A 27,225-nucleotide genomic window follows, 5' to 3' on the forward strand; every position below is an offset into this window, starting at 1 on the left:
GGTAGGCAGAATAATGGTCTCCCAAAGATGTCCATGTCCTAATTGCAAAAACCTGTCAACCACCATATAGGTGAAAGACTTTGTAGATGTGATTAAATTATGGACCATGACATGGGGAGATCCTGGATCACAATGGGCCTTACAAGAAGGAGGCAGGGGTCAGAGTCACTAGAACAAGATGTGATGATAGAAGCAGAGGTTGGAATGATGAGAAGAAGGGGCCAGGAGCCAAGAAACACATGCAGCCTCTAACAATTGAAAATGGCAAGGAAATTATTCTTCATGAAGCCTCCAGAAGGAACCAGTTCTGCCAACACCTTGACTTTAGCCCAATGACACTAAGTTTGGATTTCTGACCTCTAGAACTGTAAGATAGTAAGTGTGTGTTAGTTTAGGTTATCAGGTTTGTAGTAATTTGTTACAGAAGCAATAGAAAACTAACACATAGTCAAATTGGGTGAAATAAGGTTCTTTTTCACTTCAAGGCAATGTTAGCAACATTAGGGCCTCAGTGCTTTCTGAATACCACTTGACAGCATAAGCAACAATCAATGTAAAACTACTGAATGAATGTTGAATGGAATAGTATAGAGCCATCAGAATGATGCTTACAAAGAGTATATAATAGAAGAGAAAAATGTTACTTGAAAAATAAAGATGATCAGGAAACTTGCACAAGCCTCTTAGATAGCCTCACCCACCAGAGGGCAGAGAGAAGAAGCAAGAAGAACTACAATCCTGCAGCCTGTCGAACAAAAACCACATTCACAGAAAGATAGACAAGATGAAAAGGCAGAGGGCTATGTACCAGATGAAGGAACAAGATAAAACCCCAGAAAAACAACTAAATGAAGTGGAGATAGGCAACTGTCCAGAAAAAGAATTCAGAATAATGATAGTGAAGATGATCCAGGACCTAGGAAAAAGAATGGAGGCAAAGAGCTAGAAGATGCAAGAAATGTTTAACAAAGACCTAGAAGAATTAAAGAACAAACACCTAGAAGAATTAAAGAACAAACAAACAGAGATGAACAATACAATAACTGAAATGAAAAATACACTAGAAGGAATCAATAGCAGAATAACTGAGGCAGAAGAATGGATAAGTGACCGGGAAGACAGAATGGTGGAATTCACTGCCATGGAACAGAATAAAGAAATAAGAAAGAAAAGAAATGACGACAGCCTAAGAGACCTCTGGGACAACATTAAATGCAACAACATTCGCATTATAGGGGTCCCAGAAGGAGAAGAGAGAGAGAAAGGACCGAGAAAATATCTGAAGAGACTATAGTCGAAAACTTCCCTAACATGGGAAAGGAAATAGCCACCCAAGTCCAAGAAGCACAGAGGGTCCCAGGCAGGATAAAACCAAGGCGAAACACGCTGAGACACGTAGTAATCAAATTGACAAAAATTAAAGACAAAGAAAAATTATTGAAAGCAACAAGGGAAAAACGACAAATAACATACAAGGGAACTCCCATAAGGTTAACAGCTGATTTCTCAGCAGAAACTCTACAACCCAGAAGCGAGTGGCATGATATATTTAAAGTGATGAAAGGGAAGAACCTACAACCAAGATTATTCCATCTGGCAAGGATCTCATTCAGATTTGATGGAGAAATAAAAAGCTTTACAGACAAGCAGAAGGTAAGAGAATTCAGCACCACCAAACCAGCTTTACAACAAATGCTAAAGGAACTTCTCTAAGTGGGAAACACAAGAGAAGAAAAGGACCTACAAAAACAAACCCATAACAATTAAGAAAATGTTAATAGGAACATACATATCGATAATTACCTTAAACATGAATGGATTAAATGCGCCAACCAAAAGACACAGGCTCGCTGAATAGATACAAAAACAAGACCCATATATATGCTGTCTACAAGAGACCCACTTCAGACCTAGGGACACATACAGACTGAAAGTGAGGGGATGGAAAAAGATATTCCATGCAAATGGAAATCAAAAGAAAGCTGGAGTAGCAATACTCATATCAGAAAAATAGACTTTAAAATAAAGAATGTTACAAGAGACAAGGAAGGACACTACATAATGATCAAGGGATCAATCCAAGAAGACGATATAACAATTATAAATATATATGCATCCAACATAGGAGCACCTCAATACGTAAGGCAACTGCTAACAGCTGTAAAAGAGGAAATCGACAGTAACACAATAATAGTGGGGGACTTTAACACCTCACTTACACCAATGGACAGATCATCCAAACAGAAAATTAATAAGGAAACACAAGCTTTAAATGACACAATAGACCAGATAGATTTAATTGATATTTATAGGACATTCCACCCAGAAACAGCAGATTACACTTTCTTCTCAAGTGCACACGGAACATTCTCCAGGATAGATCACATCTTGGGTCACAAATCAAGCCTTGGTAGATTTAAGAAAACTGAAATCATATCAAGCATCTTTTCTGACCACAACGCTATGAGATTAGAAATCAGTTACAGGAAAAAAAAGTAAAAAACATAAACACATGGAGGTTAAACAATACATTACTAAATAACCAAGAAATCACTGAAGAAATCAAAGAGGAAATAAAAAAATAACTAGAGACAAATTACAATGAAAACATGACGATCCACAACCTATGGGATGCAGCAAAAGCAGATCTAAGAGGGAAGTTTATGGCAATACAATCCTACCTCAAGAAACAAGAAAAATCTCAAATAAACAATCTAACCTTACATCTAAAGGAACTAGAGAAAGAAGAACAAACAAAACCCAAAGTTAGTAGAAGGAAAGAAATCATAAAGATCAGAGTAGAAATAAATGAAATAGAAACAAAGAAAACAATAGCAAAGATCAATAAAACTAAAAGCTGGTTCCTTTAGAAGATAAACAAAATTGATAAACCATTAGCCAGACTCATCAAGAAAAAGAGGGAGAGGACTCAAATCAATAAAATTAGAAATAAAAAGGAGATGTTACAACAGACACTGCAGAAATACAAATCATCCTAAGAGACTACTACAAGCATCTCTATACCAAAAAAATGGACAACCTGGAAGAAATGGGCAAATTCTTAGAAAGGTATAACCTTCCAAGACTGAACCAGGAAGAAATAGAAAATATGAACAGACCAATCACAAGTAATGAAATTGAAACTGTGATTAAAAATCTTCCAACAAACAAAAGTCCAGGACCAGATGGCTTCACAGGTGAATTCTATCAAACATTTAGAGAAGAGCTAACACTCATCCTTCTCAAACTCTTCCAAAAAATTGCAGAGGAAGGAACACTCCCAAACTCATTCTATGAGGCCACCATCACCCTGATACCAAAACCAGACAAAGATACTACAAAAAAAAGAAAATTACAGACCAACATCACTGATGAATATAGATGCAAAAATCCTCAACAAAATACTAGCAAACAGAATCCAACAACATATTAAAAGGATCATACACCATGATCAAGTGGGATTTATCCCAGGAATGCAAGGATTCTTCAATATATGCAAATCAATCAACGTGATACACCATATAAAATTGAAGAATAAAAACCATATGATCATCTCAATAGTTGCAGAAAAAGCTTTTGACAAAATTCAACACCCATTTATGATAAAAACTCTCCAGAGGGAACCAGGCAAAGATGGAACCTACCTCAACATAATAAAGGCCGTATAGGACAAACCCACAGCAAACATCATTCTCAATGGTGAAAAACTGAAAGCATTTCCTCTAAGATCAGGAACAAGACAAGGATGTCCACTCTCGCCACTATTATTCAATATAGTTTGGAAGTCCTAGCCATGGCAATCAGAGCAGAAAAAGAAATGAAAGGAATACAAATTGGAAAAGAAGAAGTAAAAGTGTCACTGTTTGCAGATGACACGATACTATACATAGAGAATCCTGAAGATGCCACCAGAAAACTACTAGAGTTAATCAATGAATTTGGTAAAGTTGCAGGATACAAAATTAATGCACAGAAATCTCTTGCATTCCTATACACTAATGATGAAAAATCTGAAAGAGAAATTAAGGAAACACTCCCATTTACCATTGCAACAAAAGGAATAAAATACCTAGGAATAAACCTATCTAGGGAGACAAAAGACCTGTATGCAGAAAACTATAAGACACTGATGAAAGAAACTAAAGATGATACCAACAGATGGAAAGATATATATACCATGTTCTTGGATTGGAAGAATCAATATTGTGAAAATGACTATACTACCCAAAGCAATCTACAGATTCAATGCAATCCCTATCAAATTACCAATGGCATTTCTTACAGAACTAGAACAAAAAATCTTAAAATTTGTATGGGGACACAAAAGACCCTGAATAGCCAAAGCAGTCTTGAGGGAAAAAAATAGAGCTGGAGGAATCAGACTCCCAGACTTCAGACTATACTACAAAGCTACAGTAATCAAGACAATATGGTACTGGCACAAAAACAGAAATATAGATAAATGGAACAGGATAGAAAGCCCAGAGATAAACCCATGCACCTATGGTCAACTAATCTATGACAAAGGAGGCAAAGATATACAATGGAGAAAAGACAGTCTCTTTAATAAGTGGTGCTGGGAAAATTGGACAGCTACATGTAAAAGAATGAAATTAGAACACTCCCTCACACAATACACAAAAATCAACTCAAAATGTATTAGAGACCTAAATGTAAGACTGGACACTATAAAACTCTTAGAGGAAAACATAGGAAGAACACTCTTTGACATAAATCACAGCAAGATCTTTTTTGATCCACCTCCTAGAGTAATGGAAATAAAAACAAAACTAAACAAATGGGGCCTAAAAAAAAAAAAAAAGAAAAATAAAGAATATCAATTTGCATTTCAGTGAAATCACAATTATACTAAATGGGCAAACATCAAGTTATGCATATAAGAATTCCAGAAGAAAATAAATTAAAATAGTTATTGTGATTATTTCTGCTTATTGGGACTATAAACGACTTTACTTTTTGCTTTTAAATTTCCACAATTTTAAAAATAATGAACAGGTACTGCTTTCCTAATGGGAAAAAGCACATCAAACTCATTTAAAAAGTAGATAGCAGTATAATATAGAACATGAAAAGCAACTTAGATGATATTTGTAAACTCAATCTCTTTATGCACCAATAATTCTAATTTAATTAGTAATTCAAACTTTTGAATTCATAGGTCTGGCATGTCAGTCACTGTGCAGTCATCATGGATCTGCGTTTTGATTTTGAAAACATGGATCAGCTTTAATAATTGTAAAGTTATGATTATTATCTTCAAAAATCATCTGCCAACCAGCCACTGTGAGCTGCTTGAGGACAGCAGGGTGTCAAAGAGTTAGTGATTTAGGCAGAATTATTGGCAACTGACAGAGAATCTGGGAATCTGCAGAATGATTCTGCTTCACTTGAGTGTTGAAAGACGAGAGTTCTTCCCAGAAGTGTGGCTCTTCGACCTTGGAGAAGCCATTCCACCACTCTGAACCTCAGTTTCTTCCTTTGTGTTATGAGGGTGTAGAATTAAATTATCTCTAAGATTAATGCCCTCCCGCTCCCGGCAATACTTTCACTATTCTACAGTCTTACTTTGTAGTCATACAAGGATTGCTGTGAATCAGTGTGAACTAGGTCCTTTGCACTGTGCAATTTGCACTAATACCATCACCATCAGATATTTCACAGTATCTTCTTTTTAACAATGTCAGAAAATAAACTTCATAGTGTATAAACAGGCTTAAACCTGTGAGGGTTACAGCAGCAGCCTGATGTCTGGTTAGTCACTGAAGCTTTACAGCTTGTCACTTGTCAGATCTTGGAGCAATGCATTCATGACCTCGGGAAAGTTTTCTGCTTTCTTGCGTGAAAATTAAGCACATTAACAAAACTTAATAAGAGCTTTCCAACTAAATGCAATGCCTGATAATTTCTCAATTATTGTAACTTTAAATGAGAATGACATTTTTGGAATACTTCATGTGTGAAAATTTAGTGGAAGTTTGATATGTCCTAGGATATTTATTATCTTTCTCTTTCCAGAAAATACTGATGGAATTCCTCTTATTTGAAAGACTTAAGTTATTTAATCCAAATCTCGAGGAATTTATAAGTCTGTAGGGTGGAATAAATCACATACATATTTAACGCTAATGCAAAACAGAAAGGTAAATGCCAGAGAAAGATATAGATGTATTACTATGGATAGAATTTCAGAGGAAAGAGAGATTATGTCCAGCTGTCCTGGCAGAGAGATGGTCCGGGGAAGCTTACAGGGTGCATGCTATTGAAGGCTACTTGGATCCAGAATTCAAGAATTGAGGTGGAAGGGGAGGACTTTTTTGGTGGAAGGAACAGAATGAGCAATGTCTTGGTGACATGGAGAATTTGGGGTGTGTATGGAGAAGAGAATAGAGTGAATTTGATGGTACTGAACTCCAGGTTAAGAAGCTATGGGATAAAAATTGAGATGATAGACAAGATACAAATAGCCAAGGCCTTGAAGGAGAACTAAGGAGACTGCACTTTACTCCACAGACAGTTGAGAGCCATAGAGGACTTCTGAGCAATTACTTAATTGATTTGCATTCACTTCCCCCTGTTATAGAGGTTAAAGGTAACTTTGTAGTTTAAAGGTTGTTAGAATTTCTTACTCAACACGTGAACAAAGCTGCCTTCTGCACATCACCCAGTGAACTGGAAAAGACCTAAAGTTTACAAGTTTGAAGCTCCGAGGGAGAAGATTTCCTTCATTGCTCTAGTACTGATGTTGTGTTGAAGAGCAGTGGCTCCATTAAGATGTTGGGGTGAAAGCTATGCACACACGAGGCCCAGGAAGCCCAGTTGTCTGGGGGATAGGAGGTGACTTGGTCACACTGACCTTATCCTGTGGCCCCTAGGCTTCCCAGTCTCAGGCCTTCTGGACATCAGGGCTTGGCTCTGGCCCTTGGTACACAGCCACTGGTCCTCCTACCTGACAGCTCTTGGGCACTGGCACTAACTCTACTTTCTGTACATGAAAACACAACACTGATTCGGCACAGTGCTCTCTTTGCGTTTGAATGAGTGTGTGTGTATGCATGTGCGTTTATATGTACATGTATAAATACACACACATCACACAAAATGGTGATGGCACATACCATAATCTTATTGTTATAGCTGCTATTTTGTAGGGAAATATGTATTTTTCCTAAATAGTCTGTGAGCATTTTAAGAGCAGGCTTACCATATTGTATTATGAATCTGGCCAATACTCAATTACTGTTATATCGATTAGTTGATTTAAGCTAAATCCTTTAGCCTCCAGCATATGCTTCATTTCCTTCTAGGATCGAACAGCAGCTGGTTAACATACTTGGTATAATAAGACAAAAAATACGGTTTCTATTTTCTTTTCGATCTGTAAAAGGCGAGATGGCTTATTTCTTTAAAAGCTCCTGAGGTAAGGTAACTGAGCTCATCACATGAAAGCCATCTATCAATATGTACGTGCGCACGCATGCGTGCATGTGTGAAATCAGCCAGCTCGCAACTGCAAAGTGGAGAAATCATGTGCTAAATATTAAACGCAGGTGGTGTCAGCAGATGGCTGGAGTTCATCAGCTAGCATGGTTTTCACGTACTCTACTTGACACTTACCTCAATAAAGAAGATGCTGGCTGCTGACGTCGGATGGTGATACATATAGACTGTCACAAGAATGGCTGCGGCTATAATGAGGACCAGGATGAGAATTCCAACGATGAGGCCGGCATGAAGGGTTCCCCCTTTCTTCTCGGCTGCACTGTCATCTGTAGAGGCTGGAAGAACAGCACAGCTGTCAGGACATTCACGTGTGCACTCGCAGGTCTGCGCTTTCATTGGAGGGAATATTTATATTCTTAATAAAGTACCAGTGAATTTTTTTTTTTTTTTTACTTTCTGTACAACTATCCTTTTCTTTTCCATAACACCAATTTTAGAAGTTAGATGCTCTTTATTTGGGCAAATGAAAAATCCGTACTATTAATGATTAAAAACACATTTATAATTGTGTTTTAATTTACAGTTCACCTTTATTCTGTTAAATAAGGCAAAATGAATAGCCTTTATTCTAAAAGTTCTGTGGAAAATCTAAAACTCTAACTATATAATAAATTTAACTTTGATTTTTCTCATTAAACCACTGGCACTCTTACCTATGGAAAAATTGATTACTGTTTGAAATCTCCTCTCTCATTTTCTTTTGGAAAATTTAAATTGAAGAGTATCAGACATATTTTGGTGGGTTACACAGGCATTTTCAGAAAGTCTGTGCATGAGTTCAAAGGATAATTTTCAAAATCTGTTTTAAACTGAAATGCTCTATAAAAGTGTAACAGATGGATGCTAAATGACCCTCAAATAGTTTATCACTATCTAAAGGGAACACACAGCACATGAAAATATTCCACTATGCCACATGTCAGTATCATTTTCTCTAACTTTTATTGAGATGCTCTCCACTGTAATATCCATTTTCAGAGTTAGGAAAAAGGAGACATTAAATTTCTAAAGTAATAATTAGCCAAGGCAAAGTCAATCAGCCAAATAAAACTAATCTCTAAAGTCTTCTCTTGTTCTAAAATTCTGCAATATTTGATGTCTACTCAGGCATTTAGAGGAGACCTTCTTAAATTATGTGCAGCAGGTAACTGTATCTTAGTACATAATATGACTGGTATTTTTGAATCATTAGAAAATTCTTTAAGACTCATAGAAGTTCTAGAACAGTGATTCCTAATCCTTTCATTACCAATTTACATCTTTGTTATTTCCAACCTTTGCATCTATGTTTTAAACATTTTTTGGTCTATTAAACCTCATTTAATAAGCACTGATTTATTTCTTTTATTATAATTTTCATTAATAGAAAAAAACGAACGTGACTGACTATCAGAATGTGTGGTAAATACAAAATAACAGAATTTCAAATAGAGCAAAGAAATATGACCTCCCAATTCTCCTTATACATCCTTTAAAGTTTTGTTGCTATTGTTTGTTTATTCTTTGCCTGAGACCCATAGTTGGTATTCAGTAAACCTTTTCCAAATCTAATAAAGCTCAAATTCCTAAAGGTTTCCCTTACATAACAGAAATTCATTAGTTAAAGAATGTAAAATGTAAAGAGTAGTTCATTATGTAAAAGTTCATTTACAGAGAGGATTCTGGGAACATGGCAGAGTAGGAACTATCAGGAATCTGTCTTCCCACATAGAAAACAATTGCACTGGCAGAATTTGTCTGACAACTATTTTGGAACTCTGGACTCTGTGGAAGGCTTGCAACTTCTAGGGAGAAGGCTCAGACTGCAAGCTGTGGTTTCAGTCAGTTTCAGCACTTAGTCCAGAAGTAGCTATGCATCCTCCGCCCATCAGCCATGTGGCAGTCAGCTACACACCTGTTTCTGAAGCAGCCTGCAGGAACCGTGGTAGGCAAAATGTACCCTGTCCTGCAAACATTGGGAGTCTGTGTTCTGATCACTGAATGATTGGTGCTTCTCATCACTGAGGGGCAGACAAAGATGCAGCCATTGGTTTTGCACCTTCTGCCATTGTTGTAAGCCTTTCTCCCTGGACCTAAAGTAACATCCAAGTGATTTAAAGAACCAGTACCCTTTTCATCTCACCTCCCTTTATTTTTCTCTTTTCCCACTTTTGGGAGCCAGATATGAAAGACTAGGACATTCAAAATCAAATTCACATGTGGGGAAAATTAGAACATGGCTGTGCGTGGCCAGGGAAAAGCTCAGAAAAGACTCGAAAAGACCTCAAGATTATACCTCAGCACAGAGACAGCCTACAAAACCAATAAACTAGTAAATAAATTAAATAAATATGACAACAAAAAGCAGCAAACTCTGGGGAAGGGGGAGAATGTGATTTCCAAAGTCACAACTTAATGAGATTCAAACGTCCAGTTTTGAAAAAAATTTCACAAGGCATACAAAGAAACAGGAAAGTATGGCTCTTTCAAAGGAAAAAAAGTAAACAAAAACTGTCCCTGTAAAACACCTGATGGTCGATCTATTAGACAAACACTTTAAAGCAACTGTCTTAAAGATGCTCGAAGAACTAAAGAAAGAGGTAGAGAAAGTCAAGAAAACAATGTATGAACAAAATGGAAATATCCATAAAAAGATAGAAAACCTAAAAAGAAACCAAAGAGAAATTCTGAAGCTGAAAAATATAATGACTGAAATGAAAAATTCAGTAGACCATTCAAAGGCAGACTTGAGCAGGCAGAAAAGAGAATCAATTAACTTAAAAATAGGACAATGGAAATGCTCAAGTCTGAGGAACAGAAAGAAGAGAGATTGAAGAAAAGTGAACAGGGCCTAAAAGACCTGTGGGACACCATCAAGTGGATCGGTATTTGCATCATGGAATTCCAAGAAGCAGAAGATAGAGAAAGGGACAGAGAATATTTGATGAAATAATGGCTGAAAACTTCCCAGTTTGATGGGATCCAAACCTCCCAAATTTGATATAAACATCCAAGAAGCTCAAGGAACTTCAGGTAAGATGAAATGAAGGAGACCAACATGGAGATAAATTAGAATCAAACTTTCGAAAGACAGAGACAAAGAGAGAATCTTGAAAGCAGCAAGAGAGAAGCAACTCATCACATACAAGGGATCCTCAATAAGAATATGAGCAGATTTCTCAACAGAAACTTTGGAAGACAGAAGGCAGTGGGCTGATATATTCAAAGTGCTGAAAAGTACCTGTCAACCAGGAATCCAAAATCTGGCAAAACTTTCCTTCAAAAGTGAGGGAGAAATTAAGATATTCTCAGAGAAAAGCTGAGGGAGTCGGTTACCACTAGGCTTGTTCTGCAAGAAATGCTTAAGGGAGTCCTGCAGGGTGAAAAAACATGTAATCATCTCAATTGATACAGAAAAAGAATTTGACAAGATTCAACAGCCTTTTGTGATGAAAACACTCAATATCTAGGAAAAGAAGAACACCTTGACAAAATAAAAACCATACATGAAAAACTTACAGCTATTATATTCAACTGTGAAAGCTAAAAGCTTTTCCTCTAAAATCAGGAACAAGACAAGGATGCCCACAGTTGTTACTTCTATTCAACACAGTATTGGAAATTCTAGCCAGAGCAATTAGGCAAGACAAATAAATAAAAGGCATCCAAATTAGAAAGAAGTAAATTGATCTCTGTTTGCAGATGAAATGTTTATTTATATATATATATATATATGTGTGTGTGTGTATATATGTGTGTGTGTGTGTCTGTGTGTATATATATTATATATATATATATATATATAATATATATATATATACAACCCTAAATATTCCCAAGACAAACTGTTGGACCTGATAAATGAATTCGTCAACAATGTAGCAGGATACAAAGTCAATGCACAAAAAGCAGTTGCATTTATATATTGTAACACTGAACAATAAAAAAAGAAATTACAAAAACAATTCCATTTATACTAGCATCAAAAAGAATAAAATAGGAATTAACTAAGGAGGCAAAAGACTTGTTCATAAAACATTGCTGAAAGAAATTAAAGAAGACATAAATAAATGAAAACACATCTCATGTTAATGGATTAGAAGACTTAATATTGTTAAGATGTCAATACTACCCAAAGTTATCTACGGATTCCATATAATCTCTATAAAAATACCAATGATGTTTTTGCAGAAACAGAAAAACCCTTCTCAAAATTCATATGGAATCTCAAGGGACCCTGCATAGCCAAGACAATTTTGAAAGAGAAGAACAAAGCTGAAGAACTCACATTTCCTGATTTTAATACTTACTACAAAGTTACAGTAATCAGAAGAGTATGTAATGGCATAAAGACAGACATATAGACCAATGGAATAGAATAGACAGCCCAGAAATAAACTGTAGCATAAATGGTAAAATGATTTTTGACAATGATGCCAAGACCATTCAATAAGGAAAGGACAGTCTTTTCAACAAACAGTGCTGGGAAAACTGGATGTCCTCATGCAAAAGAATGAAGTTGGACTCTTACCTAACACCATAAAAAAATTTTAACTCAAAATGAATCAAAGACATAAATGCAAGACATAAAACTATAAAACTCTTAACGAAGATATAGGGCAAAACTTCAGAACATTGGATTTGGCAGTGAGTTCTTGGCTATGACCTCAAAGGCATGGGCAACAAAAGAAAAAATAGACATTTTAGACTTCATGAAAATCAGAATATTTTGTGCATCAGAAAAATATCACCAGACTAAAAAGGTAGCCCACAGAATATCCAGAATATATAGAGAACTCCTAAAATTCAACAACAAAAAGCAAACAACCTGATTCAAAAACGGGCAAAGGACCTGAATAGACACTTATCCAAAGAAGATACACAAATAGCCATTAAACACATGAAAAGATATTCAACATCAACGACCATTGGGGACATGTAAATCAAAACCACAATGAGATACCTCCTCACAGTTATTAGGATGGCTACTATCAACAAAATAGAAAATAACTAATGTTGGTGAGGTTGCGGAGAAATTGGAACCCTTGTGCGCTCTTGGTGGGAATGGAAAATAATGTGGTCACTATGGAAAACAGTAGGGTGCGCCTCAAAAAATCAAAAACAGAATTACCATATGATCCAACAACTCCACTTTGTGGTATATACTCAAAAGAATTGAAAGCAGAATCTTGCAGAGACATTTGTACATCTATCTTAGCAGCGTTATTCACAATAGCTAAAACATGGAAGCAACCCAGTGTCCATCAACAGATGAATGGATAAGCAAAGTGTCACATAAACATACAATTGAATGTTATTTAGCCTTAAAAAGAAAGGAAATTCTTACATATATTACAACATGGATGAACTTTGTGCGAAGTGAAATAAGCCAGTCACAAAAAGACAAATACCGTATGTTTCCACTTAGAGTAGTCAAAATTATAGAGACAGAAAGTAGAATGGTGGCTGCCAGGGACTGGGGGCAGGGAGGAGAGAATGAGGAGTTTTGGTTTAATGGGTATACAGTTTCAGTTTTACAAGATGAAAAGAGCTATGGAGATGGATGGTGGTGATGGTTGCACAACATTATGAATGCATTTAATATCATTGAATTGTACACTTAAAAATGATTAAGGTGGTAAATTTTATTTTGTGTGTATTTTATCACAATAAAAAATATAAACAATTCATTTACAATTTGCCAGGCATATTTGTATTGTTTTACAAGTATCAAATTAATGACCATAAGAGATAGGCATTATTATTATTCCCATTTCATAGATGAGAAAACTAAGGCATAGCAAAATTAGGAAACGTGCCAAGGTTGTAAAGCTATTAAGATGAACTGGGACTCAAACACGAGCAGTCTGCTCTCAGAGTCTGCACTCTGAATCTGTGATCAATAATTTCTCAATTAACACTGAACTCTATGTACTGCCATTTCCTCTTATTTCTTGTGAGTTCTTCTGGTAAAGAAGTCTGAAAAGAACCTGGTAATCTCAGGTAAAGATAAATTAAATATGATTAAAGAATTAACATTGTGCCTGCAAACGGACAGAGGCTGTGTGTCTTGTCACTTCTCTGGGACAAGGAGGGTATTAATGTCTGACATCATATGTACTTAAACCCATGTTTGGTGGAGGGAAGGAGGGAGAGGGAAAAAAAGGGGAAAAAAAAGAAACAGAAAAAGAAAGGCTGTTGAAAATGGGTTACAGATATTGGAATAACTACTTCTCCAATAAAGATCAAATGAGGTTATAATAAATTACTTAATCCATCCAGTCTTTGGTTGGCTTATCTCTACCACATGGTCAATAACAGTAACTACTCCATAGGGTTGCTGTGAAAAATCAAACATTTAATACATATTAAGTACATAGGAGATTACCTGGCATGTAATAAATACTTAATGTAGCTATTATGTTATTATATTTTATATGAGGCAAATTGAGGCAAATTATACTGTCAGATTCATGACACCATATAAACTATGTTTCTGCCCTGAACATTTGTTACTTTTAAGAGTTTGGCTTCATTCTTAAGTATGCTTGTATTACTGCACTTTGTGCTCTTGGCTATTTTCTTATTTTTAAAAGAGTGTGACAGATTACTTTCATGGGAAAGTAGGATTAATTTAAAATGTTGCTTTGGGGAAAATGTGGCAAAAATATCTACTTGAGTCACGAAAGGAAGCCTTGAATGTTTCTTCAAATCTCATATATAATTCCATCCCCCTATCCCTCCTTCCCTTCATCTATCCATCCATCCATCCATTCATCCAAAAAGCATCTGGTTCTATTTCTGGGATTAGCAGTCTTTTACAAGCATCATGTCAAAGTTCAGTCTCATTTTTTGTGTGTGTGTGAGGATGGGAAAGGAAAGGAAAAGACACTTCTGACTTGACCTTGGGCTGTCACTTCCCAAGTGGGCCAGAGACCCAGAACCTGTTGAGGAAGCAGCAGGCAAGGGACAGTCCTTCTCAGGAAGGAAGAGGAGAGCCAGGGACATGTTTCATTCAATAAGAGTTCTCATCAGTAAAACTATCTTTGACTTGCAGGACGTAGGTTGCCAATCTTTAGAGTAAAAAATCGTAATTGCATTTATACCTTGAAATCTACTCATTCTTTTTATTTAGGCATAAATGCTTACTTTCATAACTATTACTTATTTGTATTTCTAATAATGGCTACTTATGAAATCTCCCTTTACAAGTTCTCCTTTACAGTACTGGTATAGATGTCAAGACACCCTTTCATATCTAATGAAACCTGTACAGAATGTAGTTTGTTACTAGCCAATTAGCATTTTATGACATTTTTGGATGATGATGATTTTAATAAAATAAACAATCTTCATGGATTTTCAAAATATTACTAACCAGTCGACAACATAAATATTTAGGAATCTATGAATGTGCACATGACTTTATGTGTCTTAATTAGAGCAAAACACTTAAGGAGAAATGTAGCAAATTCAATTCCAAGATATTACAGGGGTATCCTGGTGTCCCAAGCCAGTGCTATTTCTAAACGCTTCAGAATAACCATCTAAATGAAGTGGCAAAAATTGCACACATATTTCTGGAGAACATGTTTTTCTGTTCTCATATTATTTAGCCAAGTTTTCTGCATCTCTATTCTAGCTGCTCTCTCTATTAACAGGTATTATGATGGCATATTAAGGGACATTGAGTCTGGAGGTGAAGTGAACACCCCATTGATGTGCTTTGATTTTAAATTCTTTCACTATTTGGTTTCCAGTTTAATACCACTATTCAATTAAATGGTATAGGTTTTGCACACTTATGGGGACCTGCAAACAGATTGCAGAGAATCCTTTGTGTTAAAAATGATGAGCACCTCAAACACAAAATTGAAATTTAAAATGTTTAAGCAAGTGCTAGTAATTTCCATATTTGAAGTTTCGTTCATTCACCTCAAGGGCAGACTGCTCAAATAAATTGATTTCGTTCCTTCAGAAAAGACAATAAACAAAGATGTCAACTTTGGCGACATTCATTCCTGGGGCTCGACTGATTGTTCCTGGAAACTGGCAGATAGAAGTGGGTCAAAGAAGACTCCAAACCTGTTTCAGGTACAAACTTCTGAAGCTCGTCAGCGTCCATAGGAGTTGGGGGAATATTCAGAGAGGTCAGGAGGAATCTAGACTGAAAACCAAACTCTAATTCTATTCTTAGAAATATCTTACGCTCTTTCATTTATGTCCCAAAGTGAACAAAAGCCAAAGAATTATCCTCACACACGCACAGTATTGCATAGAGGACAATTCAAATCTCTAGCTTTTTTTCCTTTACGTTGTGTATTCAAATAAGATGAATTAATGATAAAACACAATAAGACATCCTCAAATAGAGCCTCAAGGCCAAAAAAGGAAGTATATAAATATAGTTGAAAAGCCTACCAAATCAAGACCTTTTTTCTACTATGTTGTAGACATACTTTAAAACATAAATGAAACACAGAAAATCAATAGTATCAAAGATAATATACTCTCATCTGAGCCACTGAGTGACCTATCAGTTCTTATGAGTTCCTAACTTTTTAGTACATTATAAAACGCAGATCAATATTTAGACACAGAGAGGACTGTTGAGAATTGTCAAATCTATCAAAGCATTCGCTATCTTTGGGTGAATTTTACCTACCATGATAGCAAAGATAACAGATTTTTAAAAGGTATTAAGCACATATTGAAAATATTCAGGACCTCATGTAAATGTGTTTAATTTTATTCACTCCAAGAAAAGCTTATGAATTATTGATAAGAGACAAAATGAAAGAAAGAATAAAGTAGAAGAAAGAAGATAGGAGGAAAGAAGGAAAAAAAATTTGACCTTTTGTTTCTTCAAAGTGTAGCATTTAATTTTAAACCTCTATGTCTCCTTGCTTTTTCTATGACTGATTTTTTTTTCAGTATTTACATGCATGTAGCATTGATATTCTGTATTTAGAAGTACAATCCTTTAATATGTTAGAGATTTTAATACGTTGCTAAAATGGTCTGTACCCACTTTTAAATCTTGCTAATAATTAAAGTCTAGCAACAAAGTAAAACTAAAATAGAAATACTCCTTGTCTGAAATTTTATTCACTCTAAAGTGTTATTTCTAAATCTAACTCTTCTCTTGGCTTTAAAAAGAAACACTACAGCCCATAAATTCCATAATGTATTAATGTCTTTTGGGGGACCAAGAGGCTTTGGACAAAGTCTTACACAAATTTGTTCAAAATTCATAAATCTTATACAGATGATGTCAAATGTTCTTTTTTAACACTTCAGAATGAAGTTAAACTATGAAATGCTTAAAATGTTACTGTTCCACTTTTGGATTAAAAACACATGACTTTCCCTGTGGAATATTATTGAACCCATTTATGAGTTAACGAATGTAACAGAAGAAAATCAAGTAAAAATAAAAATTTTAACTAAATTGACTTTTCCTTTGGAAGTTTCCCTTTTAACTGATGTCATTTTGTAGCGCATATAATAAGCCTCATAGCTCTTTTAACTTTCTATAGACATGATATAGACATGATCATGATCTTGACTTCATTCAGAGTTTCACCTGGTGTTTTATGTATTTTCTTATTTTTCATAATTCTCGTAGTTCTTTCATTTTATAATCATGGTGTTCCTATTTTTTGGATGCTTACTAATCTGTCAATATTATTTGGGTATTAGGGGTCCTTGAGACTATTATACAACCCATACCTAATCCACAATATGAATCACTGTGTCAATACATTCATAATTCACATTATGACATCTCCTTAGGAGGAATTTGGGTAAGTACTGCGAAAAGATATTAAAATGGGTGCACAAAACACAGCTAAGTGTGTTATGTGTGGTGAGAACAATATCTGGCAGGGCAGCTGACCCAGCTTCTCTTCTGCAGCCTGTGCTACTACAGGGCAGCTGTGAAATTTCATTCAGGGAAACATAAAACATTCTGGTTTAAAAGAGCTTAGGTTATGACAATTCTTTTTAAAAAATAATCTGTTACCTTTTATCTTAGAAAAATAAAGCTAAATAAAATTTCCGTGAAATCATATTAAAAGAAATGCTTGATTCCATCAAAATGAGGGATTTGGGATAGCAGTCACCACCCAGCCTGCTTCCAGTCTTGTTATGTGATTGGTGCTTTTGTGCATGTGTATGTGTGAGCATCTAAAAGAGGGGATTTACCATATTTATAGCTACTGTAATACCAAAAATAAATCCTTGTAATAATCCATTATAGTTTTTCATTTCTTATTTATATGTGCTTTTTTTGTAATAATCAACCTATGTCTCTAATATTTTCAGCAACCAAGATCTTTACAAGATCTAACTTGTAAAGTTTCCCTAACATCAGCTTTCTATATCAAGTTGTCTTGTTTCTTCATTTAAAAATTATTTTTAAAGATAAAATGTATCTCTACTTCTACAAAATAATCCACAGAAATCTTAGTACTTAAATTACCCATAAATATTAAACATATATTAAATACATATATTAAAAATATATTCACAGTTACTATGGAATACCAAAAAATGAGGTTGACAACCTACTTTCAAGATCTGGGGGTACAGAATAGAGTGACTCTTCATGCTATTTAATCCTGTCAATTCGAATGAAGTCAGTTATATTAAAAGAGGTCACTTCTATACAAACATATGAATATCACAATGAATATTTGCTTCCCTATCAAATCCATCACTTTTTCTGAACATAGAGAAAGAACCTTTTCACCTTGCTCCCATCAGTGTGGAAAGACAGATGTGTGTCCAAACCACTTAGCTAATATGAACCCTTACTACTGCCATTCCTTTTAATCATGGCTGTGCTACCAAGTCAATATGAGGCCTTCTTGAAATTATTCATGGAAATGGGAATCCGTTCTCTCACTGGAGCTTAAGTGCATGCTGGATGAAAGCAAGGATGTCTCAGTGAATAGTTTTTCCAGTGGAAAGATCAAGTTCAATCTCCATGCACCTGCACTGTATACCCCTCTGTAGGAAAACAGGCCACCAAGGTCCTTATGAGTTCAACTGTCTCTTCCCAGAGCCCAGAGGCAGCTGGGACATGGCCATGCTACAAAGAACCTGCAGCCACTATCTGAAAAACAAAAGCCAAGCTGCTGTGATTCAGTAGGCTGTCTAAATAAAATCAACCTTTCCGTGATTATCTATAGGCAACTTCTTTTGAAAACCGCTGAATATTAAACCAATCTCAGGCTCTTTGGCACCTGAGTTTATGCTTAAAATTAACGAGAACCTTTGTGCTTCCTAAGAAAGCATGGATTAATTTAGTTGCTGGAGATAAAAATTTGGCCCTTGTGGGGACCTCAGGATTGAAACTTAGTCCTTGATGCTCTTAACAACCACACAATCCTTTTGTTATTTGTTGTGGTTTGATGTATGGAATCTCCCAGGCAGGACTAGATGAATGTGCTATGTATCTCAAAAAGACAGCATCGGAAACTGGGAAAAAAACTTGGGTTACCAGAACTAATAAAATGTGCATGTATATCAAGGGTAGAAAGAAAAAACTGAAACCCCTGAGGACCAGTTTTGCAGGGTATTTATAGTTTACTTCTTAGCATCAGTACTGTCACAACATGGCTCAGATAATGCCTCTAATGGGGACAGAGTCAGCTAGCCTGCTTGGGAGGAAGGATGCTGTAAAATTGTGTTTACCGCAACTGTCTGCCCCTTAGGTCCTGGAATATCAAGTTTCCTGGCATCTAAAGTTCCATACTTTGAATGTGGGATAGAATGTGGTTAGTCCAGCAGGTGAGCACTTGTCTCAGCCTAATCTTTTCCATCAAATCAGTTTTGTAAAATGGTCCCACACCGTGGGTAGGCAGCACTCCTATGACTCTTATAGTTGCAAGGGTTTGGGTCTCAAAGTGTTGGGGGATGGGATCCGAGGACCCATAAGGCTCATTCTGACTATGAACTGGCAATTGGCGCTGCTTGTGTTTGCTGAGATCCTGGACTGCTTTAACAGAGGGAGAATGGCAGGCAAATGGCTACATAATGTCCTTGCTTTCCTTCAACATGCACTTAAGCTTCAGTGAGAGAAAGGATCCCATTGCTATGAATAATTTCAAGAACGTCTCATACTGATCTGGTAGTAGAGCCATGATTAAGAGGAGTGCAGGTACTAAGGCTCCACATTAGCTACGTGGTTTGGACACTCATGTCTTTCTGCTTTGACAGGTACAGGGTGAAGAGGACTCTTCCTCCGGGTTCAGTGCCACATCTGGAGCAGCCCTCCCGGGCTGTAGGACAGGATGGCAATGGGGAGCAGCATGTGCTCTGACAGCAGAGTGTTTGGTGGTAGAGCCCAGCTACATCCCTTACAGACATGTGACCCCAGACAGATTACTTAAATCCCATGCTTCTGATATTTCATGCGTAAGATACTTCATGCGTAAAATGGGATTAGTACAACTTTCTTCATAGGGTACTCTAAGGATTAATGAGAGAAACATGCAAAGCCCTTAGAAGAGTGCCTGGTGTATAGTAACAGCCCAGTAATTGCTAGATAATTTTATCATTATTAGCAACTACATGGGAAGATTCTAAGAATAACTTAAAGCAAAACATGAATCAAGTAATCAGAAGCATTAAATTTTATGCTTACTAATTAGAGAAGCTCATTTGCTAAGGATAAGCCTTTTTCCTCTCTTTTGTTAAGAATTTTAAGCTTGGAAAAATTTCCTCATGAGAATTTAAAAAAAAACTATCTAGTTTATGAGAAGCGCATCAAAATTTCTCTATTTTCTTTTTTTTTTTCTCACTAAGGTAAAATTTGCATCCTTGAAATGTACAGATCTTAAGTGTACAAATTGATAAATTTTGATAACTTTTATATACCAAAGTAATCATCAGCCAAACCAAGATATAGAACATCTCCATGCCCTCGGAAAATTCCCTTTCCCCGCAACCACTGTGCTGATTTCTCTTACTGTAGATTCGTTTCATCTGTATTGAATTTCACATAAATTAAATCATACTATATGTACTCTTTCATACCTGACTTCTTTTGCCTAAACTAAGGATTTAAAGTTGTATCTACGTCATTGAATGTATCAGCACGTTGTTCTTTTTTTCTGCTGAATAGTAATCCATTGTTTGAAATGTTCAATTTGTTTACTGACAAACATCTGGACTGTTTTTAATTATTAGCAATTACGAATACAGTTGCTATGAATATTCTTCTACAATATTTTTGTGGATATGTTTTCTCTTGGATAAATACATAGAAGTAGAATTTCTCGCTCAAAGGAACATATATATTTAACTTGATAAGAAACTGCCAAACAGTTATCCAAAGTGGTTGTACTATACCACACTCTGATCAGCAGTGCAGGAAAGTTCCAAGGCACCACATACTCATCAGTATTGGTGTTAATGTATTTTTAGTTTTAACATTATCATGAGTGTGAAATGGTATCATATTGAAGTTTTGGTTGTCTTTTTATTATTAATTTACAGGAATTCTTGATACAAGTCCTTTGTAATATATGTATATTACAAATATTTTCTCCTGTATATGACTGCCTTTTCATTTTCTTAACAGAGCTTTTGAGGAATAAAAGTTTTCAATTTTGATGAAGTCTAATTTATCAAATTTTTGATCAGTCTCCTTAGGGGCTATTAAATTTATTGAACTTTTCAAAGAACCACCTTTTGATTTTGTTCATATCCTTTATTGTTTGTCTATTTTCTATTTCATTTTTCCTGCTCTAATTTCCTTCTTTCTACTTATTTTTGGCTTAATTTGCTCATCTTCTTAAACTTCTTAAATTGGAAGCTTGGATCACTAACTTTAAATGTTCTTTCTTTCAACTAGTAAATTTTCGCCTTAGTATTTTTAGCAGAATCCTACAAATTTTGGTATATTGTATCTACAATATTATCATTCAATTGAAATATTTTGTAATTTTCCTTATGATTTCTTATTTGATCTCCATAGTATTTAGAAGTGGTTTTACCTTTCACAAATTTGGGGATTTTTTTGATATCTATTGCTTCTGAACCTCATTTGATTCTTTTCTAGTCAGAGAACATAGTCTATAAGACTTCAATCTTTTGAAATTTAAGACATTTTTATGGTTCAACATATGGTCTATCTTGGTGATCACTTCATGTATACTTGGAAGAAAATCTATATACTATAGTTGGGAACAGTGCTCTATATATAGCAACCAGATCAAGATGGTTGATAGTGTAGTTTAAATCCACATTCTTCCTATATTTTTCAACTTTTTTGTCTAATTTTAAAAAATTACAGGACTTCCCTGGTGGTCCAGTAGTTGAGACTTCGCCTTCTTATGCAGGGGGTGCAGGTTTGATCCCTGGTCAGGGAGCTGGGATCCCACATGCTTCGTGGCCAAAGGACCAAAACATAAAACAGGAGCAGTACTGTAACAAATTCAATAAGGAGTTTAAAAATGGTCCACATCACAAATTCTTAGAAAGGTATAACCTTCCAAGACTGAACCAGGAAGAAATAGAAAACATGAACAGACCAGTCACAAGTAATGAAATTGAAACTGTGATTAAAAATCTTCCAACAAACAAAAGTCCAGGACCAGATGGCTTCACAGGTGAATTCTATCAAACATTTAGAGAAGAGCTAACACCCATCCTTCTCAAACTCTTCCAAAAAATTGCAGAGGAAGGAACACTCCCAAACTCATTCTATGAGGCCACCATCACCCTGATACCAAAACCAGACAAAGATACTACAAAAAAAGAAAATTACAGACCAATATCACTGATGAATATAGATGCAAAAATCCTCAACACAATACTAGCAAACAGAATCCAACAACACATTAAAAGGATCATACACCATGATCAAGTGGGATTTATCCCAGGAATGCAAGGATTCTTCAATATATGCAAATCAATCAATGTGATACACCATATTGACAAATTGAAGAATAAAAACCATATGATCATCTCAATAGATGCAGAAAAAGCTTTTGACAAAATTCAACACCCATTTATGATAAAAACTCCAGAAACTGGGCATAGAGGGAACCTACCTCAACATGATAAAGGCCATATACCACAAACCCACAGCAAACATCATTCTCAATGGTGAAAAATTGAAAGCATTTCCTCTAAGATCAGGAACAAGACAAGGATGTCCACTCTCACCACTATTATTCAACATAGTTTTGGAAGTCCTAGCCACAGCAATCGGAGCGGAAAAAGAAATAAAAGGAATACAAATTGGAAAAGAAGAAGTAAAAGTGTCACTGTTTGCAGATGACATGATACTATACATAGAGAATCCTAAAGATGCCACCAGAAAACTACTAGAGCTAATCAATGAATTTGGTAAAGTAGCAGGATACAAAATTAATGCACAGAAATCTCTTGCATTCCTATACACCAGTGATGAAAAATCTGAAAGAGAAATTAAGGAAACACTCCCATTTACCATTGCAACAAAAAGAATAAAATACCTAGGAATAAACCTACCTAGGGAGACAAAAGACCTGTATGCAGAAAACTATAAGACACTGATGAAAGAAATTAAAGACGATACCAACAGACGGAGAGATACACCATGTTCTTGGATTGGAAGAATCAATATTGTGAAAATGACTATACTACCCAAAGCAATCTACAGATTCAATGCAATCCCTATCAAACTACCACTGGCATTTTTTACGGAACTAGAACAAGAAATCTCAAAATTTGTATGGAGACACAAAAGACCTCGAATAGCCAAAGCAGTCTTGAGGGAAAAAAATAGAGCTGGAGGAATCAGACTCCCAGACTTCAGACTATATTACAAAGCTACAGTAATCAAGACAATATGGTACTGGCACAAAAACAGAAATATAGATAAATGGAACAGGATAGAAAGCCCAGAGATAAATCCATGAACATATGGTCACCTTATCTTTGATAAAGGAGGCAAGGATACACAATGGAGAAAAGACAGTCTCTTTAATAAGTGGTGCTGGGAAAACTGGACAGCTACATGTAAAAGAATGAAGTTAGAACACTCCCTAACACCATACACAAAAATAAACTCAAAATGGATTAGAGACCTAAGTGTAAGACCGAATACTATAGAACTCTTAGAGGAAAACATAGGAAGAACACTCTTTGACATAAATCACAGCAGGATCTTTTTTGATCCACCTCCTAGAGTAATGGAAATAAAAACAAAAATAAACAAATGGGACCTAATGAAACTTAAAAGCTTCCGCACAGCAAAGCAAACCATAAACAAGATGAAAAGACAACCTTAAGAATGGGAGAAAATATTTGCAAACGACTCAACGGACAAAGGATTAATCTCCAAAATATACAAACATCTCATGCAGCTCAATATTAAAAAAACAAACAACCCAATCCAAAAATGGGCAGAAGACCTAAATAGACATTTCTCCAAAGAAGACATACAGATGGCCAAGAAGCACATGAAAAGATGCTCAACATCACTAATTATTAGAGAAATGCAAATCAAAACTACAATGAGGTATCACCTCACACCAGTTAGAATGGGCATCATCAGAAAATCTACAAACAACAGATGCTGGAGAGGGTGTGGAGAAAAGGGAACCCTCTTGTGCTGTTGGTGGGAATGTAAGTTGATACAGCCACTATGGAGAACAGTAAGGAGGTTCCTTAAAAAACTAAAAATAGAATTCCCATATGATCCAGCAATCCCACTACTGGGCATATACCCAGAGAAAACCATAATTCAAAAAGACACATGCACCCCAATGTTCATTGCAGCACTATTTACAATAGCCAGGTCATGGAAGCAACCTAAATGCCCATCGACAGACGAATGGATAAAGATGTGGCACATATATACAATGGAATATTACTCAGCCATAAGAAGGAACAGAATTGGGTCATTTGTTGAGACATGGATGGATCTAGAGACTGTCATACAGAGTGAAGTAAGTCAGAAGAGAAAAACAAATATCGTATACTCACGCATGTATGTGGAACCTAGAAAAATGGTACAGATGAACCGGTTTGCAGGGCAGAATTTGAGACACAGATGTAGAGAACAAACATATGGACACCAAGGGGGAAAAGCTGTGGTGGGTTGGGGATGGTGGTGTGATGGATTGGGCAATTGGGATTGACATGTATACACTGATGTGTATAAAATTGATGACTAATAAGAACCTGTTATATAAAAAAATAAATAAAATTCAATAAAAATGGTCCACATCAAAAAAAATTATAACTTCTTCCTGATGTATGACCTTTTTATCATTTGATATGTTCCTCTTTACCTCTGTTCCTACTCCTTGTCTTTAAGTCTACTTAGTCTGATATTTAGTAGCCACTCCAGTTTTCCTATGGTTCCGTTTGCAGGATATATATTTTTCTATTGTTTTACCTCAAAATCTTTTACCTTAAAATCATTTTACATCTCTTATAAAAAGTATATAGTTGGATCTTGTTTTTAAAAAGTCGGTCTGATAATCGATGTTTTTAATTGGAGTGTTTATTCTCTTTATATTTGATATAATTATTGGTATGGCTGAATTTGGTCTGCCATTTTGCTATTTGTTTCCTTTGAATTCATCCATTATGTGGTCAATTTTTTCCTCCTCTCTTGCCTTCTTTAGGTTAAATAAATATTTATTAGAATTCCATTTAAATTTAGCTCTACATTAAAAAATTTTTTCTTTAGTAGTTGCTGAGCATAATGTTAACACGTGTTAAAATCACTTATGGTTGAAATTTTATCCAATAAGTTGTTAATTCATTACTGTAACTGAAATAATAACATTTGGTCACAGTAGCTTATAGTACTGTTATGAATTAGTGTTAAATAATTAACGCCTGTCCTTGTTACCCAAGATACATTTTAAATCTTGCATGGTATTATTTGAACACTGCAGAATAAAATTAAAGCAACAATTAGTCTTAATGGAACAGTAAGCCACTGAAAACCTAGCTGTTGAAAATACTAAACTAAATTTACCATCTAATGGATTAAAATACTGTCTTTAAAGCTTTATGCCTTTTAAAAAATAGCATACCTTTTCTCTCACAAAAAAAATTTATTTTTGCTTGTTTAAACTGGTTCAGCTTACTACATGAGCCATGAGCATTGATTTAAGCTCACATGAAAACACTTAGTCTTGATGTCATAAAACCCCAAGGATGGTCACCAAGGTCAGCAGGCTCCAAATACATATTGGCATGCCCTTTATACATTAATAGGAGCCTCCCTTTTCCATTCCCCTCAGAAATGTTTTATGGGTTCTCTCAACTCCTGGACACTGTACTCTGACCTCTCCCACTCACTCTTGCCCCATTGCTTTGTCTCCTATTATACTGAGAAAGTAGCAAGCTCAGATGAACTCCCTCAACGTCTCCCTCTCACCTGGCTCATTTCATTAATGTGGACTGACCCGCCCCCGCTTGCACATATATCACTTCTTTCTCAGTCATCTCTCAACTCCTTTTCTTCATGTCTTTTTTCTCCTCAACACCTCTAACATGTAAATATGCTCCTAAAATAAAACAACAGAAATCTCTACTTCCCTTCTCACCAAGCTTCTTTGAAGTAGCAGCATGTCCTGTTTGACTTCAATTTCCTTATTTCCCATCGACTTCTCAAATTCTCTCTGGGGATTGTGCAGCTGCAGACTGTAGAACTGCCAGGTCAAGGTCAACAAATATCAACAAGCTACCTAATCTAATGGTCACTTTTCTGTTTTTTTTTTTTTAACTTGTCTTGTCTGCGGCATTGACATTGTTCTCTACTCCCTCCTTGAAATTTTCTTCTTCTTTGTTTTCTGTGACACCAAACTCTTCTGATTTTCCTGCTGTCTCTTTTACTCTGTTTTCAGTTTCCTTCACAAAATCTCAAATGCTGTGTTCCCTCATTAGTCCTCTTCTCTCTTCACTTATATATTATTCTTTTGTAATCTCATTCACTCTGATAACTTCAACTATCATTTACATGCTGATGATGCCCAAACTTATATCATTTGCTTACATTTCTCAAGTTCTCGAGTTTCAGATTTGCATAGAAAAATGCCTACTGGACATCTTCATTTGGATGTCCCACAGATACTGCAAAGTCAGTATGCTCAAATTAAATTCCTTGCCTCTCCTAAAAACCTGTTCCTCTTCCTGTTTCCCCTCTTGACAGCACCATCATCCACCAGATAATTAAACCCAAGTCCTGGGAGCCATCTCAGTCACTTTCCTATCACATAAATCACACATCCAATCAGATATTAGTTACGTAGCTTCTACTCATTAAATGTATTTCTCCTGTCCATTCTCTCTCCTTTATTCCCATTATTAACCACTACTTTAGTTTAGCCTCTCACTGTTTCTTCTATGAATTACTAGTATAGTCCTCCTAACTAGTTTTCTTGGCCTCAGTCTCACTCCTTTCCCATCTGTTCCCCACGATCCCTCAAGAATGACCTGCTAAACATGGAAAACTTTTCATGACACTCCTTTGTCTAAATGATGTCAATGGCTCCCAGTATCTTCAGGATAAAGTTTCAACTCCCTTGCCTAACATTAAACATTAAAGGCTATGAGCCCTGAAGCCCCTACTTGTCTTTCAACCTCACCATCCATCACGACTTGTGTATATCTGTACCCTAACCAAATAAGCTGTGGCAACTCTTTAGAGTTAGCTAAATAGATTTTGATGTTGCATGCTACTGAACCTCTGTCTTTGCTGATCTC

At 35.8% G+C, this 27,225-nt stretch overlaps 1 protein-coding gene across 2 annotated transcripts in view; it reads right to left on the reverse strand.

The window, feature by feature from the left end:
- The window catches only part of PLXDC2 (plexin domain containing 2), a 419,623-nt gene that overhangs the window by 36,202 nt on the left and 356,196 nt on the right, over nt 1-27,225 (reverse strand). For both annotated transcript variants that reach the window (XM_061178854.1, XM_061178848.1), the window contains exon 14: nt 7,636-7,796. In XM_061178854.1, the coding sequence (XP_061034837.1) occupies nt 7,636-7,796 (161 nt within the window). The remainder of the gene's footprint in view (nt 1-7,635; nt 7,797-27,225) is intronic.

This window comes from Eubalaena glacialis, chromosome 2, assembly GCF_028564815.1.
Source record: "Eubalaena glacialis isolate mEubGla1 chromosome 2, mEubGla1.1.hap2.+ XY, whole genome shotgun sequence".
Lineage (NCBI taxonomy): Eukaryota > Metazoa > Chordata > Mammalia > Artiodactyla > Balaenidae > Eubalaena > Eubalaena glacialis.